Here is a 20,207-nt window from a genome sequence, read left to right on the forward strand (position 1 = left end):
ACAAGAGGCAGAAACACAAATCCAACACTCTTTGACAGAGAAAATCTGAATGTTTTGGACAGTCTGCACAGAAGTTGAATTCAAAGCCATAATGGTGCTGTCGCTCGATTGTAGCAAAAAGGTGACACCACAGGAACAATCTTTTGTGGGCTACAATTAGCAAAATCAGAGCATATTGTTCTTGAACAATGTGCATTTTTTCAACAATTCCATAAAGATCCATCTCATGATAAGAGAATTTACTAGTAGCATTGAAAATTTGTAGAAGCAGTTGTGTCTGCAAACGTAAAAAAAAGGGCCTTCCATGTACATAAGATGAAAATGTCAAGTGTTCAGAGGCAACTTACAAAAGAAGCTCTTTGACATCCACACTACAACAACGTAGTAACTTTAAAACTATTCAACCAAGGATATGGCAAGTTCTGAAATACTGCCTGTATCACAACAAACTGCAGTTATTGCAACCACAGCATCCAGATGACCATAACAAAAGATATGATTTGCACTGCAATTTCTAAAGGACACGGCAAAGGACAATTTTTATGAAGATTAACATTTTTGGAGGAATCCAGTTTTTATCTTTACGTTACATTTAATCACTATATGATCAGATTTTGGGTGAGTGAAAATACTAATGTAGTTATTTAACATGAAAGAGACTTGTTGAAGGTTAATGTCTTCTGTGCCATTTGTAAACAAAGTTATGGACCATTCTTATTCATTAAAAACACTGACCCAGAAATCTTTTGTGTAGATACACTAGAAAACGGGCTATTTCCCAAGCTTCAAAGTGATCCACACAATTCATCTTACATTGACAATCACATCAGAAGTTATCTGAATAGTACTATTCCAGGACATTGGATTGGAAGAGGAGCAGAAGATCAGTTTCATCATCAGTGGCCTTCCAAGTCAATGTGACTGGAAACAAAGACTGTGATTTAGACTGTTACAATTTATTCTCTTATAAACCAAAAATTACGTAAGTTCCAGCAAACTGCCAAAATTCTTATTTATAAAGTTGTCTTCCACAACATGTGTACAGTGTCTCAACCACTGCACCACCATTCTTAGGTGTCAATGTCACCAAAGATTGTTCAAAATTAAGAAGAAAAACGAACTGTCTCACAATATCGTCTAACTCGGCACTGGAATTTGGCATAAAAGTTACAACATTTACCGTATATACTCGAATAATCCGCGCATGTTTTTTCCCGAATTTTAGGATGAAAAACTGGCGTGCGAGGATTATTCGAAACATTGCTGGTACTGCTCCGCCTCCAACAATACATCCCATTATACTATTGCATTGTTGCGACCTCAGTCTGTGACGCATCAGTAGCACGTTAGGAGTGAACTATTTACGTCTTCAAACTTGTTAATTATGGCTACTAGTTCTCGTTATCGTTAGTACACTGCTAAAGAAAAAGTGAAAATTATTGAAGAAGCCGAGAATATTGGAAACCGTGCAGCAGGAAGAAAGTACGACGTGAGTGAGAGTTGTATTTGCGACTGGCGAAAAAATAAAACGCAGCTTCAAGAAACTAATAGCAATCGCCGGGCACTTCGCGGCCAAAAAGCGAAGCATCCAGACCTCGAGAAAAGGTTCTGCGATTATGTAGATCAGAAGCGACAATACGGATGCGCAGTGATGAGTGAAATGTGCCAACTTAAAGCATTGTCTTTAGCCAAAGAACTAGGCATTACCAGTTTCAGAGCTAGCCGGGGCTGGCTATCAAGAATTTTCAACCGTAATGGTTTAGGATTCTGGAGGAAAACTACTATCGCTCACCAGCTTCCAGGTGATTACGAGGAAAAAATAGTGAATTTTCATTGTTATGCGATAAATCTGCGCCGTAAACAGTCCTATATATTATCGCAAATTGGTAATGTGGGACAAACGCCAGTCTATTTTGAGATGCCGCTCGACAACACAGTGAACAGGAAAGGAGAATCCAGCATCATGATACGAACTGGTGGCAGTGAGAAACAAAGATGTACAGTGATGTTTGTAACTGGCAATGGACGAAAGCTACCACCTTACGTGATATTTAAAAGGATAACTATTCCGAATATATCAGTAAAAGGCGTACTGGTATTTGTGAGAGCGAATCCGAAAGGGTGGATGCACAATGAACTTATAACTGACTGGGTGACACATGTTTGGCAACATCGTCCTGGTGCGTTTATGAATTTACGCAACATGTTGGTCCTGGACAGCTTCCGCGGACATACAACTAAGGAAGTGCGAGACAAATTGCAAAAAGGGAAAATTGACTTGGTCATTATCCCTGGAGGCCTAACATCCAACCTACAACCACTAGATGCGTGTATAAATCGGCCATTCAAAGCTGCACTTAAACAGCGATATACGCAATGGATGGTTGATGAAAACCATAAGTTCACACCTACTGGAAAACTCAAACTGTCAAATTTGTCCCAGATTTGTGAATGGGTGAAAAGTGCATGGGACTCCATTCCTCAACCACTGGTGGAAAAATCCTTCAAAAAATGTGGAATCACAAATTCACTGGATGGAACAGAGGACGATGCTCTATGGGAAGATGGTGAAGACTACAATGATTCTCCCGCTAGTGATGACGATGAAAATGACGAATAGAGTGGTAAGAGAGGAAACGTACCTGTACTGACTGAAATATTTTATTGCAAATACCGTATTAACAAATTCTTAAACAAGATAATTCACTTTTTTTTTTTTTTTTTTTTTTTTTTTTTTTTTTTTTTTTTTTTTTTTTTTTATTGCAGGTATGCATATAGACCCGGCTGGCAGTGATAATGTTCCCCGGCCGCCCGCCTGCTGGCTGGCCAGCTGCATGCCGCTGAATCGGTTGCATTTTAACGATGTATCAGCCTGTACAGCAGCATTGCTTCAAACCAGTAGTTTTTGCACATACTTTTGAACACATCGCAACGTTGGAACAATTTTTTTGCAAATAAAACAAATTAAAGCAAAAAATATTTTTTTTCCCTCTTTCTCAAAATTGGGGTGCGTGGATTATTCGAGTATATATGGTATAACAATAAATATTCCTGGATGGTAACAATAAACAAAAATAGAGATATAAAAAACTCATCTGTGGCTGATTAATATATCGGTGTTCAAAATTAAAGCAAACAAACCGCTATTTCTCTGTCCTGTGTCTAATTCATGATATAATCATACAAACTGTCAACAGATATCTGTACGATCGTGTTCTGCATACAAGATGGCTTTCTGGTCAACGGACAAACATGCCTATGATGACATCAGGGCATCTGTCAAAAGGGGTAGTGTTTGTCGGAAAGTCCCTCATCCACATTCACTGTTTACAATGGCACACAGTCGACCCCTACCAGACACACTGTGTTAGAGGGGCATGGGAAGAGTGGAAGCAGGACAGTCACAAAGTGATGTGGCCCAATGGCTTAAAGTGAATCATTCTGTTGTTTCTCAGATGTGGCAACAGTTTAGAGGGACTGAAACTGTATCCCGAAGACCAGCACAAGGCTGAGCAAATGTGACATCAGAAAGAGAAGGCCATTACTGGGTTGTCAGGGCAGGACAGTATCACCTTGGTACTGCATGGCAGCTGGCATCTGACCTTGCAGCATCGACTGGATGTGTGTATCAAGGCAAACAGTGTACAGAAGGATTTGGCAGAGAGGCCTTCATTGTCAGAGATATGCTGTATGTGTATCTCTGTCACGTCTTTATAGAAAGGAACATCTAGAGTGGAGCCGTCAACATTCCAGCTGAATGGTCGAACAGTGGGCTAATATTCTTTTCACAGATGAGTCCCAATTTAATCTGGATATCGATTCTCAATGGATTCGCAATCTGGAGGGAGCATGGAACACTGTTTTGGGACCCAAACTTTGTGGAAAAAGACCATACTGAGGAGAAACCCTAATGGTGTGGGCAGGGATCATGTTGACTAGTCTAAAACCTCTGCATCAAATTGCAAGCGTGAATCAGCCAGGTTTAACTTCCATCAGTTATTGTAACTAGATCTTAAGACTTAATGTGTGGTTGTTGCAAGGTGCTGTGGGCCCAGATTCATATTGACGAAAGCTAATGATTGACCTCATAGAGCACAGAAGGTTGTTATTTTCTCGGAAATGGAAGATACTGTATGCATGGTGTGGCCTGCTCGCTCTCCCTATTTGAATCTCATAGAGCATGTCTGGGATGCACTAGGGAGATGGTTTGCATCACGTCAGCATCCACCAATCCCTCTCCAAGACTTTCAAAGGGCATCACAATATGAGATTGATAACATCGTTCACAGCATGCTCCGTGGTTGACAGGCCTATATTGCTGCCACAGATGATCACACCCCACACTGAGCACATTAACCAGTTGTCACAGTATGTCTGCAAATGAGTTAAGTTAGAAAAAACAAAGAACATTTCTGTCTACCGTTATGCACATTGCAGTTTTTTATGTTCTGTATTCCTGACATTGTTTCTACTTTCCTGTCATCTGTTTACACACGCAAAATAAATGCAACCCTGCAAAATTTCTGCTTGTTGCTTTAATTTTGGACACCAGTGTATGTTGCACATACACATATGGAACAGTTCTGAGCATATCACCAGCTTTGTAGCATTCCTCTTTCTCTAATTTAAGAACACATTTACACATTCTTACACACATAACCACACAGATAACAGTGTCTGAAGTAATTCTCTTTCTCAGGGTGATTCTCTACCATGCAAAGTTGAGAAATACAACTTGATAAGAAGGTCAAAAGCAAGGTTTGGAATATTGAATCAAACAAAATTTTCCAAATGAGCAAGAAGAATTGTTTTTATTAAGTGAATTTATGCCCTTGTCTCTGATTGACTGTCTTTTTATGGCTGTAGCTCCATATTGGTACATTTCCAATTGCAGTTATTTTGAAAAGATGGCTGGATTCAACATCCCCTATCCTGCTTTTTTTTTCTCTCCACTTTGTATTTAAAATGTTCCCAATAAACTTGCATACAAATTTTAACATAAATAATGACATTGTTACAACCTAACAACATCAAACACATTTACAAATAAATTACATTTGCAAGAATGTCAGTTGTGTAAAGCATTTGCTAGCAAATGTACATACATTTTATGAGATCACAATATCAGATTAATGGGTTAACTGCTATGGTTTAACGTTTAGGCATTTATGCTGATTAAGGTGACAAAATAAAATAAAATCAGGCTGCTATCATAAATTAAATATGGAGGAAATATGCAATGCATTTCTTCAGCTAATAAAACTTCAGCAATAACAAAAGATAAACTGAAAATCTTCTGGAAATAGTACTAACCATTGTCAGTACCATTGTACTGTCGACAATTGTCCACAATCAGTTGAAAGTCAGCCTTAAATTCAGCAAAGGAGAGATACTCTCCATCATCAAGCTTCTCTTCCATTTTTTGAAGATCCATGGGTCTTGTAATAATAGAATAATATCGCGGTGCATATTTTTCGTCCACTGCATCGAGAAAAGGCCATGCATCCTCGTGTGCTTTAACATGTTCTAATATTTTGTACATCCCTGTTTGCAAATCTTCTTCACTTTGTCTGAAACTACATAAATTGGAAAAGGTCTACCAATAATATCATTGCTTCTAAAATGTTAGAGAAAGTGCAGAGAACGCAAAATAAAAGAAATAATATACTTCAAATGAATAAACACAAAGATGATCAAAACAATAATGTTCAACAACTTAACGCAATTTTGGCTTAAAACTAGCTTATTTTTAACGATTCACTGATAACATTGTGTTCTCTAAATCTCACTGTGCTAACACTCGGGAATTTGGAATAAATCTACGTAAACGTACAGAGAGTACAGCTTCGAAACTGCCTGAATAATTAACTATGATTAAACTGCTACACAACAGATGCTTATTCGGATAACGAGGTTGCCATTTCCTCAGTTATATTAAATACTTGCATTTTATCCACTACTGTTAGCTTAATGTCTGCATGACTGCACTGATATTTAGCAAACATCGGTTACACACATGTGAGAACTTTGGCCACTAAAGATTTACATGCCAGATTAAAGAACCTCACTATAGAACATAAGCAAGACGGAAAGGTCTAATTTATAGCTCTGATCAGAGCTGTCAACATAATCATGTGTGAGTTAGCCACCAAGCCAAAACAAAATGTCAGTTCAACTATAATATTAGAGAAATGCACTGTACATACATAATATGATGCTCCATTCCAGTGAGCAATCTTATGATTACTGCCAGGAGAATGCTCTCAATTGAAATGGACTTTAACAGAAGAGCAGTAGACAAGTGCTATGTCAATACTGTAGCGGCACTTAGTAACTAACAAATAATTTTAATTGCACTGCAATGACTATTAATCTCTACTTCTGGCACCAACAGGTAATTTTTTTTCTTCTTCGAAATGGGATAATAATGGGATTTCTTTTGGGAGTGAACCAACACTGCCTGCTCTAAGTAAGTTGTGTGGCCAGTTACATTACCATTTGGACTATGACTAATCACTTATTAGTACGTTCTTCAAGTGTCATTCGAAGGTCATTTATGTATGTTCGGAATCGAAGATGATCATACACTGAACTCCGAGTCATTCAATGTTATCTATTACATCATTCCGAGTTCAGTTTTATTCCTGGGGGTGCAGTTTGTCAACATCACGCCCTATTTTCTGCTGACGGTAAGACTCTATTCACACAAAAGGAATGCAATAACATTTTTAATTTCTCAAGCAGAATTTTCTGAGCCACACTATCAAGGCCTTCGAAAGGTCACAGCATATACTAGCATGATAGTTTTTGTTATTTACCTTTGTTAGTACTTCATTTGTGTGAGAGACACTTAACAAGCAGTACTGTGGAAAATGAGGCAATATCGCACTGTAAGCCACTTATTCAAAAAATATGAAGGATCAGAAACAATGGAATCTGATGAGAGGCGATTTTCTTGTATCCATTTTCACAGTTCATTACTGGTAAAAACGGAAACCTTAAGGATTACATCGTTATCTGTCTGTCACGAAACCTTTTCTCATGAACGTGTAGATGGACCTAGTTGAAAATTAAGGCCTATGGTCCCTTGGCCATGTAAAATATCTAAGCTTCTACATCAACGCAGTCGAAAGATACAGCCATTTAGGTCACATATTTTGATACCCGCAAGCTCACATGTCAAAACCTACTGGTACTTTCTGTTGACCTAGAATCACAAAATTTTGCAAGAAGCAAGGTTTCGTAGTACAAGCAAAGGCAAAGGAAAAAAATCCGAAAATTGCTAATTTGTAATTATATCACAAAAGAAGGGTAATTTGTTATCCATCAATCAATCTTTGTGTCTGTCTGTAAAGACCCCCTTTTGTCAGAAACAGGTATATGTATCAAGCTGAAATTTATGTCACACAATAAGATCTACAGTCCCTTTGCAGTGTAAAAAATTTAAGCTTCTATGTCAATTAAATCAAAAAGTATGGCCACTTATGTCACATATTTTGATATCTTACCATATTGGTAACTTTCAAAAATGTTTTACTGCCTGATTGCAAAGATAACACAAGATTGGTGCTATGGTCAATACAAGATTCTTATCGTCCTGTTAAAATCACTGTCACCACCTGAAGAATTACTGTTTTCAACAAAATAATGTCTTTTGTTATCTCCTTAAGAACTGTGTTTCCGAAATTAAAGTCTTTCTTCTGCTTGTTTGTTAGCAAGTATACGTTTGTTTCTACTATGGAGAAATAAATCACTGAAATTAGTGGTCAATAATTTCTATGTGGTGTCATTCCTGGCACACCATCAGCTGGAAGGATTTCATTTTCCTCAGCAGTTTTATTTGTTTGTGTGGGAAAATCACACACACCAAATGTTGAAAACAAGACATGACCAGAAAGAAAATGAAAGGGTAACAATTTATCTCATATGTCTACTTTCATAGATTATTTTCCAAGTTGCTGCTTTTATAAATGTTACCTATTGTCATTGTGAGCTATGACTGCAACTGTAATTTTCGATATATTGTGTTTAGGTGTTTTATTACAAGAATTGTTCATTAGACAAAAACATTTGCAAAAGGAAGAGAAGAAAGAAGGGAAACAAAATGTTGTAAGTTTAGGGGTTTTCTCCCTCTGACATTTTATTTGTTGTATCTCACTTTAAACAATGTCACTGTCATCATTCTATTGCTGAGGTATAGGTATGCTCTCATTAATTCCAGAATGAATTTCTATTATGCAGTGGAGTCTACACTGATTTGAAACTTTCCGGATGATTAACACTGTATGCTGGACTGGGCACCAAATTGGGGACTTTCATCTTTTGGGGGTAAATGTTCTACCAACTGAGCTATCCAAGCAACTGAAATCCACCCACACTGTCTTAGCACAAACCTACAGACTCCAACTTACATTTATATTTGTTGAACAGCTCTATTTTTTAAATCGACTTAAGTTTTTTACTTAGTTCTTTTGTAGGTTTATGCTTCTCTCGTGGCTTTTCAGAAATATTATGAAATGCATTAAGCAAATTTGATAAATTCTAACTATGGATGGTTGAATGGGGACACAAGACTTGCCCATCTCAAATATGTGTGGCATGCATTAACTGTTGTACCCCCTCACTTGGTCAAATCGACTGAACCTAAACTTAGCAGGAACTTGCGAAGTGAAAAGGAAAAACCATAAAAACTTTGGACCCAGTTAACACATGCGATAATAATATCACTGAATGGTTTAATAGCCACTGGAAACATTAGGAACATACAGGTTGAATACGTTACAACTAACAGCAAGAGTTAGTTGAAATGAAAATTTTGTTAAATCAGTGGTCAATCAGCAACATGTCAGCACTGAAATTAATTCAGCACGTAAGGAACAAAATATAACAAGGAAGGAAAATAAAAACTACAGATGTCACCATTCCTACAGCAAACGCAGATGAGGAAAATATATGGTTATTCAGAAAATTATTCAACTTATTGATACAAGAAGAAAATACACAAACAAAGATGATGAGGTGGGAAGGGAATGATGCTGATCAGTTAGAAATTAAACGAACAGAAGTGTAAATAAATAAAAATTCTTGATGTATAAGGCAAGCTTTAATGTCATAAATAAAGATGTAAAAAATAAAAACTAATGCAGTGAACTTATAAAGGGCAAATCAGAGTACACTGTTAAGTGTGGATGGATGGATGGATGGATGGAAGGAGAAAATCTTAAATATGTACAATACTGAAGATGTATTATACGGAATGATCAAGAGGAGGTAAGTTAATGTGAAAGGAAAAGGTAATACATTAATGCAACAAGAGTCTTACAGAGCACTAAATGACAACATATTCAAATACACAGAGGATCCTTGAGATGCTAGCAGATGTGATTAAATAATGAAAGATCTGGAACCAAGACATTACTTGATCTGGTGTCCAATATCTTTGAACAACCTGAAGTAGCGCAAGACTTCCAGAGAAGCATTAGTCTCATATTACTGGCAAAGCTGTAGGTGAAAGTGAACGACTCTTCAGAATACTTTGTCTAACATCCCAATGTCCATAATGCAAATGAGACCCAGAGAATGTGTTTTACATTGTAAGATGAAATAAGATTTTCAAAGTTCTCAGAAAAACCAAGATAAAGCAAAAGATAAGTGGGAAGAATAATAATATATACTGGCTAACTTTTATTACAAAAGGTGTAAAGTAGGAACATAACTTACCGATTATTGCATAACTTGCACATTGGAGAAGAAATAAAGAAAGCAAACAAAATTTTTATAAGAGGAACATGGGTTTGGCATAAATAAAGGAAAGTAATGAAGAATAGTAGGAAAATAGCAACATGTTAAACACCAAAAATGAAGAGTTAATGTTGGAAACGAAAGAAATCTGTCGAACAGAAACCAACGTTAGATAATACAGCCAGAGCAAGGAACATATCAGTAGATGGGGACAGATAAAGAAAACTACATTTAACAAATTAGATATACTTACAGCAAATATTAGCAGAGAACTGAGAAAGAATTTTCTGAAATAGCACACCCGGAGCAAGCATTTTATGTAACTGGAGTGTGGACTATGTGAGAAAAAAGTTGGACACACTGAAAATTAAGGCACATTAAAAACGTGACATTAAAAATTAAGGCATGTTCAACTGCTCTCACTAACTTTATTAATAATGTTAGATACTTGGAAAAAAAATTCTCTTTGCTCTAGTTCTTCAGTTTCCTTATTGGCAAAGCATTCTGATGTACATGAACCCCCGCTGTGGCAGTGGATTTTTGTTCTCTTGTAATCTCGGCTTCTGTAATAATCACTAGTTACTGTTTTGCTCTCTGGAAACTACTCAACATGAAGAATCCTTCTTGCACACTAGTTAACACTGGCTGTAACCTTTCTGCATGTATGAAAAGGAATTTTTTTTGTTGCTGTTGTGTAGGGTGTACATGCTTCTAACTATAGTATTGATGGTTGTTCTGTTTCTGACATGGAGTGGTGAACTCATGACTCAACTGAAGTAACAAATCCATTTTTGCATTTAGTTTTGGTCAGCATGTAACAAATATGACGCACATCTTGCACAGTTCTCTCCCACAGACTATTCTTCAAGTAAAATGTAATGTACGCATTCTTCTGATGTGCCTGTTGCATCACCTATTTTATACTACTTTATTGACATTCAATATTACGTGAAGTCTGCTCAAAAAATTCCAGAACTTCGTCCACAAAATTTTTCTATGCTTGCCTTTTACTTGCTGTGCATGGTCTCCTTCAAAATACTCCTCTCTACAATTGATACAATGCTCCCAATGCCGTTTACACTTCCAGAAGCTGCCTTGGTACACCTTTTGTTGGATCGTGCGAAGCACTGTCTGTGCATTTTCTTTTATCTCGTCTATTGTTACAAATTTTTGTCCTTTAAACGTCTCAATATCATAACTGTAAACCCATGTCTCATGACCAGTTATGATTCTCTTAAGGAACATCTAATTCTCATTTATGTGATCAAGAAGCACTTCACAGATCACAAGGGAAAGGTCTTCCTGGTCTTGATTCATAAGTCGTGGGACCAACTTGGTGGCAACACGATATATTCCAAGATGCTGTGTCAGGATTTCATGATCCAACCAAAATGTCAAATTATTTTTGTGACATGAGTGTTGTCAGTAGACGTCAAAAGGTGTCCTGAACAAGTGTCATCTTCAACTTCCGTCTGACCATTTAGAAACCGTATGAACCATTTGTAACACTGAGTACAGCTTAAGCACTCATCAATGTAGACTTCTTGCATCATTTGATGTGTCTCTTGAGCTTTTCGTGAGTTTCATGCAAAATTTATTGCAGAAGCGTTGCTCCTCTAACTCGGCTACCTCAAATTTTCGCAAACTGTGCGACACAACGTTCTACTCAATACAGTACTGAACACTAACTAACAGACATACAACAATGAAATTTCCCACAGTTACATATTAAACACAGGCGTGTGCAAGGATGCAACCATATTTCACTCCAACATAACACTAGCATGAAATTACAGATGTTCCAGAACTTTTTGAACAAACCTTGTATTGTACACTTTCTCAGCATTTAGGTCTATGGCTACAGATTTGGGATGTTTTTCAACTTCAAAGTCAAAGAACTTTAAGATGACAACATTGTAGACTACCCATGTAAATAAAATACATGCAACACACTTATTTTCAAAAGCCACATGAATAAATCCAAACTGCAAAATGTGCAAAAAAAAATAAAAAATAAAATAAAAAATTAAAAAGAATACTATTTCATATCAATGCAATATATGCATAGTGCTGGGAATTTTTCCACCTTGTCATAGTATACGTTTCTCTTGTCCCAGTGACTCCAAACATATGAACACATTTTTTAGCATCACTGGAGGGGTTAAAAAAAAAAGACGAAGACAACATAATTAACATAATTTAATATGGTGCATGTTAAACTTCCTGATACATTACAATGATGTATCGAACTATGACTTGAGTGTAGGCCCTAACCTTTCTTGGAAGGAAGGAAGGAAGATTAGTATTTAACGTACCACACAAAGAATGATATCAGTTGTGACAGGGCACAAGCTAGATTGGGGAAGGGAAATGACTGTACAACCACTGTCTTTCTTGAGCAGTACTATTTTCAAACGATCTGCCCATGCTTGATTTGTTACCTGCGTTCACTGCTTCAATTCTGCCAATACTTCTCTCCTACATTCCAATCTCCACAGGCATTCCGCTGTTTACTGTTCGGCGAAATGATATGGTGGTGAAACAGTTTAGCCACAGCCTGGGAATTGTTCTAGCAGCAGTTTCTAACTCCACAGTGGAGTGTGTGTAATTGTGAAAGTTACTAATAATTTAAACCTGTGTGTTGAACTTTGAATAGAGACCAGAACATAACCCATTGCAGACAAACAATTACTGATAGATTTATCCAGGCAAAACTAAGAATCTGACTCCACACTATAGTCGATAAGATTACTGTCCAAGGCACGAAATAGTCAGCCTGTAACAAACTTTTCATCTATCAGAAAGTTTTGTAACAGCCATCACTGCTCTGCAGAGAAAAAAATTCATAGTGATTTGATCAAGGCTGCTTGATCAGTGTGTGGTGAATTCTGCGAGTTCAAATATGAGTAGCTGAAAGAAAGTTTGCCATTCTTCATGAAGAAATATCTGCAGTGTTTGAACAATTGTGGAGATGCTGTCAACATAGCAGCCATTAGTGTTACATATGAATTTCATGTGTTTCCTAGAGGATTCAAATCTTGGAGCACTTGACCAATATGCTTTCTCTTCAAATGACCTTGAGAACTGCATGCCTGCCTACACAATTTCCTGCCTGCGCTGTCATCTGAAGAACAAGGTCCCAAGGCAATGTTGTTACCACACAACTGAAAAAATATAAAATAAAATAAAAAGGGAAACATTTGTGTAGATAGTGCCTCAAGAATTTCCATACACCACTGCTGGAGCAGGTTTGCTTACAGCAGAGCAGAGTGTCACTCAGCCCAGTCTGGAAGGAAGGAAACCTGTTGCAGCAGTGGTCATCAAACTGCAGCTCAGGGGCCACATGCAGCCCAAATCAAGTATCCAAGCTGTCAGCCATTCTCAGTTGAATTTTACAATAATATGCTTCTAGTGACTAATAACTGAATCCAAAAAGTCAACAAATATTAAAAGCTTCCTAAGTGTGTTGTTTTTCTGCTCGGTAACAAACAAAATTACTTACAGAGATAGTAATATTCTAAGATGTGTTCATTTTAATTGACATCAGTGAACTGGGCCAAGAGCTAAGTGAAGTTGACCGCTTACCTCGGAGTCACTGGGTAAGTAGTGCGGCCACGGCAAGATTGGAGGATTGACATGAGGGATTGTTTTCTTGTTTATCCTCCAGTGCTGACAACTCAAATGCATGTGCAACTCGTACTGATCAGCATCTACCATATACATTTTGACACAAAAGGTAACAGGGATTCGTTAATACTCATTACAGAGACAGTCATCTTCAAATGTGGTACATATTTGTAACAATGAAAATGACCTTCAACAACGGCTCTCGTAATGCAATGCAATGATGTGTAGAAAAATGGCATTTAAAATGTTAAGTAAATATTTGTGACTATGTCTTTTATTGCATAATACATTTAAGTATATGTACAATACTGTTATTCATCAATTAATCATCTGTACACACAGGCAACACAACAACACTTCATCATGCAATTACAGTGTCACAACTTTGGGATCACTGAGGGTGGGAGCAATTTGAAACAGGGAACAGTCCACATGGAGTGTTTTGAATAGTGCTGATTTAACAATCTGTCACCAGTGGTGAACTTGTCACGGCCTTACTATGACTAGTCTATTGAGCGCACATAACATACTAACTTGCGTAGGTTACCAATCAATAATACGAGTGGTACATATGTGGCTCGAGCAGCCATTCCACAACATCAGTATTGGCTCTTGAGCAAAACAGTTTGATGACTGTGGCACAACAGTGTAAGCAGCAAGTTCAGCATGGAAGTAGAGGAAAATGCCTGCCTATATTTCTTGGTCATTTAATAAAGAAGAAATCAGATGGTACACTTGAGTACTGTATACACCACAAGTACACACAAATGGACCTTTACCTAAACAGTGGAATTGCCAGCATCTGGCACACGTTTGTTCACAGAGCTTGAGCTCCCTGTGACAAAGAGAGCTTACCCTCATATCTATAACATTCACATGAAACTTTCTGCAAGAACCACAACAAACAAGTGTGAATAAAATACACGCTCAGGACAGACGAGTAGGAGGAAAAGGAAAAGACGGAATACAACTACAAGGGCCTGGCATTCCTACAGAGTGCTGGACGAGACACCGCCTAGATTAAGAGGATTCTGAACAAGCATAATGTGAAGTTGGTCTCTCTCTCCCTGGTTTTTAAAGTACCACTTACTACCAGCAACAGAGAGAATGCCTGCAATGGCTACACCAAGTTGTAAATGGGACTGCAAATCAACTGAAAGACAATCCAGCTTGTTGAGTGCAAGCAGATGTGTTACTTTGGAAATGCATCAATGCTCTCTTTAGATACGTATATCTTATTTATATAAGCAGAACATCTTTCAATACTACAGCTTCACAGTTCTGCAGAGGTAAAATCCTCATTGCTTTTCCGTATGCATTTACATAGTTGTACCACCTGATAATTTTGTCCTAAAAGATAAGAACACAAAAGCACCAATTAGGTATCTCATCATGCACAAATATCTTCAAGGGTAAACAATTCAGCTTAATCTTCTGACACCAACCCTTCAGTGGTGGGTGGGAGGTATGTGCACTACAACAGAACTAAGAGATGTGCTTGCAGTAGAGTAGCTACCAGCAGGGTCCAAGTGGCCAGGTCTTAGTAGAGGAGACAAAGTGAGTCCCACAACAATGACATGATGGATCTCTCTATAGTACAGTCAATGAAAGAAGATCCCTGACAGTTGCAGTGGGGTTGGCTAAGACTATCATTTCTGCCTGCAGCTGTTTGCACTTTGCAGCTGAAAGGTTGCAACAGGGCTGCCAGCTGTCAGGGCCCTTCTTTCGCTGACTCTACTACCCTCCGCGATTACAAACCTGATAGGAGCCAACACCAAAAAGATGCAATCCAGGGTTTACCATTGACAAGGTATCGAGATATTCTTCTTCATACATCTCAAACATAGATTTATAAAGCACAAGGGAATTATGTAACACATTAAATTATTGAAGCTGCAAGCCATACTATTTTCATCAGAAAATCAGGAAGTGTGGCTGCTTGTCCTGAGAACCTTGCCAATATGCCAAAATAAAGAGAAAGATAGCGCACAATATTTGCTAACAATGTGAGAAATATGTAGTGAGAGGAAAATTTGGACACACTATGAGGAACTTTAGAACAAGTCACAATGAACTGGATATTCAAACGTGTTTGCTAGCAAAATTTAAGTTCATAGGATTCTAGACAAAAAGGAAAAAAATAAATAAAAAATACACTTTTCTGAGCCACGTGCCAGTTTTCAATTTCCCAGACCATCAACAGATGAAATACAGATGCTGGGATTCAGATTCCAAGCAGAAAGCTGATTGTGTCATGATTTTGAAAATGATATTGAAGCAAAAAGTGAGGCACGGATAAAATCTTTACTGTAAAAGTCACCCTACATCATAGCAGTATTTTTATTTTTTTGTTTACCATTGGGGACACAGGAGATAGAGTGAGGCAGGGTGAGAAAAAGAGAGAAATACTAGTTGTTTCACTGGAACATTATCTTCAACAACTAGGAAAGTAATCAGATTTCATGGGTTTTCTGTCAAATTTTATACTGAGTATCCAGCAGAGAACCACCTCTGCTAGGACCTTGCCTAGTCAGCGGTGCGGGTCTCCCGCATCGTCCCACTATGCTCCTCTAAGTATGGGACCTCCTCCTCCTCCTCCTCCTCCTCCTCATCATCATCATCATCATCCAGCAGAGACACCATCTCTGTTTCATCTTAATCAAATAATTCGAGTAATGAGATGTGAACCAAGTTATTGGATAGTGAGATGTAAACCAAATGATCAAATGAAAGCAAAAGGCACTATTCTTTACAATTTTCATTAGGCTACACAATTATACACTTATGATATTGGTTTGCTTCCATAATCTGTAATATCTCTCTAAACTCAGAGGACTTAAAAGGCTTTAGAACACAGTGATCAGTTGGCTGCATGGTCTGGTTTGCTATTTAGGTTTTTGACATAATTCTGCTGTCACAGTATCCTATTAGATATGTGACTGGATCAAGAATTTCTTTAGGGGTGTAACCTAGTGCACAGATTACATGGAAAATGATTGGAAATTATCAATACAATTAAAATGTTTCTAGGAGGTGTTACACAACTTCTAAAACTAGTTTCATTTTCAGCCCAAGAGGGCTGAACAAAACTAGAGTGGTCTGCAAGTGAAAAGGCAGTTGGGTGATGCAATCTGCTCAGAGACAGAGAATATTTCGCAATAGCCCCAGTTACGCTTGGCTCTTGCTACTCGTGATGAACACTATGCAGACTGAATGATGCTATTAGCTGAAAAGTCATGGTACACTGTCCATTGCACCACTACCTGTCTTGTTATGTGCACACTAATATAATGGCTAGTGCTTCATCATCTGTCTAAAATCACTATTGGATAGAGATATTAGAGGTGCCTATGGCTAGACCACTGTTCTCCTCACCATTAATACAGTTTTCAAATGAGAAACTGTTACTTCTCCTTGGTAACTATAAAACATATAGTAAAATGAAAAAATCAGTACTTGGCACACTGACTGGTAGCTAACTCACAACATAATCAAATGCAATATGATGTGCATAACTGGATGAAAATCTAATATATTGTTTCATTACAGCAACATTCCTCTAGTGTTTCATTCTAATTGTGTGATGCGGATTAGAAATGCATAATACTTTTCATCTACACCTATACCCACACACTGCAAACAACTGAAAAGTGCACAGCACAGGGATTTCCTGTTGTATCAGTTATTAGAGCTTAGTCCCATTCTATTCATGTATGGAGTGCAGGAACAATGATTGCGTGAACACTTCAGTGGATGCTGTAATTAGTCTAATTTTGTCTTTGCAAACACTACAGGAGTGACGCATGGTTTTTTTTAGTATAGTCTTTGATTCATTACTTAATGCTGGTTCATGAAACTTTCTAAGTAGGCTTTTTAGGAGATAATCTGCATCTATCTTCAAGTGTTTGCCAGTTCAACTTTTTGATTGTCTCCATGATGCTATCCCGAGAGGCAAATAGCTTTGTGATCATACATGCCACTACCCACTGTAAATGTTCAACGGCTCCCATTAGTGGTGTGCGTCCAACACAATTGAGTAATATTTCAACATGGGACATAAATGTGATTTGCAAGTGGTCTCCTTTGTAATTCACCTTCATTTTCTCAGTACCCGACACATGGATGAAGTTTGCCACTTGCCTTAGCTATGACAGCCTATATGATCATTCCATTTCATATGCCTACAAACTGCTACATCCAGGTATGAATTGATGATTCCAAATGTGATTGACTAGATATTGTAGTCACTGACTACTACATTTTTGCAGTTTCTGAAGTGCGCAATTTCAAATTTCTGAACATTAAAATCAACTTTTGCATCACTTTGAAATATGACTGAATATTTGGGCAGTATTTTCGCGCAGTACTTCATTAGAAAAAAACTCCATCATCTGCAAAAAGTCTGAGGTTACTATTAAATTATCACCATCTGCAGTCATTAATACACAACATGAGTGCCAAGGGTCCCAACACACTTTCCTGGGACATACATGAAGTCATTTCTACATCTGTCGATGACTCTCCATCCAAGATAAAATGCTGTGTTCTTCTTACAGAGAAATTCTAAATCCAGTCACAAATTTCATAGATATCCCACAGAACTGTACTTTCAATAACAGCTGTAAGTTTCTTTCTAAGTCGTATGCTTTCTGGAATTCAAGAAAAACATGCTCATATGGTCTGCCTTTATCCACAGCTTTCAGGATGTTGTGAGAAAAGTGAGAGCTGTTTTCCACATGACTGATGTTTCTGTAATCTATGCTGATTGGCATGGAAGAGGTAATTTTGTTGGAGATACCTCATTACATTTAAGCTCAGGATATGTTTCAAGGTTCAACAACAATTGTATATAAAGGATAATGGTCAGTAATTTTGTGGATCATTTCTGCTACCATTCTTGTAGATGGGTGTGATATATGCTTTCTTCCAATCACATGGCATGATTTTTTTTGGTATATTGTATGCTACAATTAAAATGAGGGGCTAACTAAGTTGTAAATTTGGTACAGAAACGGGCAGATTCCTTCAGGAGTTTTTTCAGTAGTTTCTCAATGATACGGATACTAAAATGTATTTCACTCATCTTTGCGTTGGTACAAAAATTAAATTTCATGTAGAAATGTTTACATTTTATACCAGCAGCACAATAAAATCACTCCAATGAGGGGAGAGGAGGAAGGTGATGGAAAATCATTCTAGCATTAGTTATTTGATTATGTGTATCTCATTGGAAGTTCTCTCTAAATTCAGGCAACAGCTTAAACTGATTCCCATGGCACTTTCTTCAGTGCTTTGAAACATTTAGCTTGTAAAGAGGACTAAAGGAAGAGCTAGCTGTTCTAGTAAACTGATTCAAAACAACACCTCACAGCAGTTTTAATATGAAATTACGCTTTTGTATTTGAAGGTACAAAGTGTTAAAAAAATTTAAACAACATCAGTGCAAAGATCTGACAACTGCTCTTAATGTCTCACATTTGACAGTAATGAAATTTTCATTCACTCTCAAATACCATTCAGAAAGCCTGTCCTCATTGCTAACATTCAGATTCTGCTTCTTGCAGCTTTAAAGCAAACATTTGGTTTCATATTGTCACACTAATGCACAGGTATTTCATCTGCCACTTAAATAGTCACTCTCTGATGATCATGAGAACAAGGTTTGAGTACCACTACACTACCACTCAAACCTCTGTTACACCCCCCCCACCCCCCAGCTCCTCCCCAAAAAAAACCAACTAATTGCCACTAGATGATGACTACAGTACAATTTTTACACTTGATTTCAATCAGTTGAATTTTTATATGTTAGCCTTTACGTGCCACACACTTAAGAAAATGACTTCTTGTGCTGTAATGAAATCCTGCAAGATAAGCTGATAAAGATTTATTCTTTGACAGGGAAATGTGACCATTCATAAATGTGATACTACATTATAAAATACTATGCTAAACTGTGAATGGAAACAACTCACCTGGGTTAGACAACATTACTGCAGAAAGATTGAGACCCTTGGAAGAACATACCACTACAAGACCATTTCACCTGACAAGCAAATTTTATGAGACAAGAAAAGAATATATTAACTACAATTCCAAAGAAAGCAGGTGTGAATATTACTGAACCAACATTTCAGCAACATAAGGTTGCAAAATACTGACAAATTATTTGCAGAACAGTGCAAATACTGGCAGAAGCCAATCGCTGGGAAGATAGGAACATTAGATGCAAGACTGATCATATGATTTACTCCAGAAAATAGACTGAAGATAGGCATACTTACATCCAAAGTATTTATAGATTTAGAGAAAGCTTTTGACACCGTTGACTGGAATACACTACATGAAATTCTGAAGGTGTCAGGGATAAAATACAGGGGGCAAAGGATTGTCTACAACTAGCAAAGAAACCGGAATGCAGTTGTAACAGTTAGAGAACATGAATGGGAAACAGTAGTTGATAAGAGAGTCAGATATTGTAATTTTGTGAGAGACCGTAAAGAATTTGGAAAAGCTCTTTAACAGAGTGGATGTGTCTCGAAACGAGGTTGTAAAATGAATATCAAAACAAAGAGTAATGGAATGTAGTTGAATTAAATCTAGTGCTGATGATGGAATTAGATTATCAAATGGCACACAAAAAGTAGTGGACGCATTTTATTATTTGGGCAGCAAAATAAATGAGAATGGCCGAAGTAGGATAACTTAGTATGCAAACTTCATGTTGTGTAATGAAGTTACAATATTCACATTGTTAAAAGCACAGTGTCCGAAGAAATAGTTTTATCGAGTGGCAAAAGAATAATAGTACATCACAAAAAAGAAGGAGAAACATGCCA

General features: G+C 37.4%; 1 protein-coding gene across 1 annotated transcript in view; it reads right to left on the reverse strand.

Moving 5' to 3' along the window:
* Positions 1–20,207, reverse strand: part of LOC126482350 (uncharacterized) — a 281,287-nt gene that overhangs the window by 43,058 nt on the left and 218,022 nt on the right. The window contains exon 9 of the mRNA XM_050106430.1: positions 5,314–5,576. Coding sequence (XP_049962387.1) covers positions 5,314–5,576 — 263 coding nt within the window. The remainder of the gene's footprint in view (positions 1–5,313; positions 5,577–20,207) is intronic.

Source organism: Schistocerca serialis, chromosome 5, assembly GCF_023864345.2.
Source record: "Schistocerca serialis cubense isolate TAMUIC-IGC-003099 chromosome 5, iqSchSeri2.2, whole genome shotgun sequence".
NCBI lineage: Eukaryota > Metazoa > Arthropoda > Insecta > Orthoptera > Acrididae > Schistocerca > Schistocerca serialis.